Source organism: Penaeus japonicus, unplaced genomic scaffold (genome assembly GCF_977035675.1).
Source record: "Penaeus japonicus unplaced genomic scaffold, GWHDUDI00000001_assembly GWHDUDI00000022, whole genome shotgun sequence".
NCBI classification, from domain to species: Eukaryota; Metazoa; Arthropoda; class Malacostraca; order Decapoda; family Penaeidae; genus Penaeus; species Penaeus japonicus.
This window is the reverse complement of record NW_028234424.1, coordinates 35,874,768-35,877,267: the sequence shown is the minus strand read 5'-3', so window position 1 is coordinate 35,877,267 and position 2,500 is coordinate 35,874,768. Positions and strand designations below refer to the sequence as shown.

Genomic DNA, 2,500 nt, shown 5'->3' with positions numbered 1-2,500 from the left:
TTCCTTTCATGGAAAATAGCATCTGTATGTTCATGAAAACTAAGACACTTTTCAACAATGACATTTTTTGCACAAATTGAAAATAAAGAATTATTTTGATGTTGAAACATAATACTTGCAACAGCTCCTTCGACCTTCAACCTGTACTTATAAACAATCCACTGATGTGCACTTGTTTGGAAAAGAGCTATCAATCAGAAAAAAAAACTAAAAAAAAAAACTACCTTTCGATCAACAAGTAAATCACAAGCAAGGATGGTCTCATGTTAGAGATTTTGCAGAGTTCAAGCCAGTTCAGAGCTGATGGCCATGTCATGAAGATGTATTTATAGTTTATTCAAAAGGTTTATCACCAAATGATGAAACTAATCCAATCTCTAGCTTGCCAGAATATTTAAGGAGGATGCTCGTTGACCATTATGTACAAAGTTTGCCATGAGGGAGAGTAATGTTTAAAGAGCCATATCTTTTACATTCTTAAAATTACAAACAAAAACACACCACATTTTGTGTGATATATCCCTTGGCTCCTGCCATCCAATAACCCCAATCTTCTATGGGTTGTATAGAGTTGTGCCAAAACTAATTATCAGATATGTTCTAATCACATCATTGTAGATGAGGTCAATTTTCTCTGTTAAAGCATCATTACAATTATGAAAAGAAAGAAAGAAAAAGTAAAAAAAAAATTTAATAGCCTAAATACAATCCCCAATAGTGGTACTTTAAAGAAATTGCTATGGCTTCTGCACTGTGCAATGACACAATGACTAATGTATATTCTAAAAAGATACAACTCAGACCTAGACAAAGTTTAACTAGTGGTATCTGACATCTGCATCACTGCTGGTGGATATACACATGGATGTCTTGATTGACTGGTTAAAAGGTAACATAACGCATGAAAAGTTGTTATTCATAATATCAAAAATCATCTATACTTGCAATCTGTGACAGATATGTCATAGTGAAAAAATGTCTTAACTGTTAATCTATCAATTTCATGTGGGCGGTGAATTTCAGAACTGCAAAAATCACTAACTCATTTTGGCATAACTGCTTGATCTATAAAATAATATACAAAATTACACAACCTAACAAACTGACAACTTTCAATTCTGTACCATGTAGGCTTTTCAATTGCATCATGTTGTAAGTATGACTCATGCAGAATCAGCAAACAGGAAGAAAGTGTTTTTATTCTTTAATTCCAAAATATACAAAACTAAATACTGAGTTGAACTGGGTATCCACAATGAAAACACTAAAGCTTCAAAAGAGAGCAAAACCTACTTGACTCTTTGGGTATTGAGAATAAAGTTACTGAAAAAGGTCAACTTACCTTACAGCGTGTCATTAATTTTTCTCTTTAAACCAAAATGCCAGATTCACAGACTATTAGGACTTAATTATCCCAATAAATCTATCTACAGTCACTCAGGAAATTCAATTAAGCACAAGATTAACAGGTGGTCTGTTAGAATCATAAAATGAATTAAAGTAATATAACTCAACAGATAATAAATCCCTTTATCGTATATTCGGCTTATAACCCGACTTCCAAACGCAAAAAAACAGCAATATGATTTCACTATCGAGAGATAAAAGATAAAATATTCCACTAAAGAGAGAAACGAAAACAAAAAACAAAGAAATATTTGGATCTCTTAAGATCCCTGGAACCGCATCACTAGCGCCGCATTTTCCCAATAATAAACGATCCTCTGTCATTTTTCTCCTTTCTTACCATGCTTATCCTTCTTAGCAACGTCATAAGTCCGAATGAGAGCAGAGACTCTTCGTATGTCACCATTAAAGACACTTTCATGTAACTCGTATGAATTTTTCTCGTCGGCCATGTTTACATAGTCACACTCTGGAGTCAAATGAGCTTCCTTTACTAAGCCCTTCCGATTTGTTTGTAATTTTCAGGAGGAACTAAATCAAATACCGTTCTTACAGTACGCTTGTAAGTAAATTATGTAGTAATAACAGCATTGAAAGATTCTGATTAAATGTTGTTGTTTTTTTGTTTTTTTCTTTATTTGATTATTTGTAAAAGAAAATGAAGTTTACGTGAAATTTTAGGGGTAACTTTACTGTTGGACATTTTCAACGGAAATTTTGGTGATTCATCTGAATTTCATGTTCTCCTGTGCTTTAAGGTTTATATAGGGCTCCAAATATGAAACATATCTTTAAATGTTAGGAATACAATTAAACCATTAATTACAGCGAGTTAAATGTATAACGGTGCTTCCTCATTTGGAAAACGAACTATGTTAAACTTAATACAATATTTCGGGAGTAAAGCCAAATTAGATAAGAAAATAGAGGATCTTGAATCTATATACTTGCTTTATACGGCGATATTCACAACTCTCTCAAAGAAAATAAAAGTCTTGCAATGTATTCGTCAGAGAGCTTGATCACTTATAGTTTTCCTGCTATAGATGTTATATAGAAATTTATGTGATTTATCGTACATTTCTTCAATCAT

At 32.5% G+C, this 2,500-nt stretch overlaps 1 protein-coding gene across 3 annotated transcripts in view; it reads right to left on the bottom strand.

Moving 5' to 3' along the window:
• LOC122253219 (ankyrin repeat domain-containing protein 13C) overlaps nt 1–1,899 on the bottom strand; it is a 22,148-nt gene extending 20,249 nt beyond the window's left edge. For all 3 annotated transcript variants that reach the window (XM_043016114.2, XM_086549850.1, XM_086549851.1), the window contains exon 1: nt 1,748–1,899. In XM_043016114.2, coding sequence (XP_042872048.1) covers nt 1,748–1,859 — 112 coding nt within the window. In that variant the 5' untranslated portion in view covers nt 1,860–1,899. The remainder of the gene's footprint in view (nt 1–1,747) is intronic.
• Nucleotides 1,900–2,500: the final 601 nt, after the last annotated feature.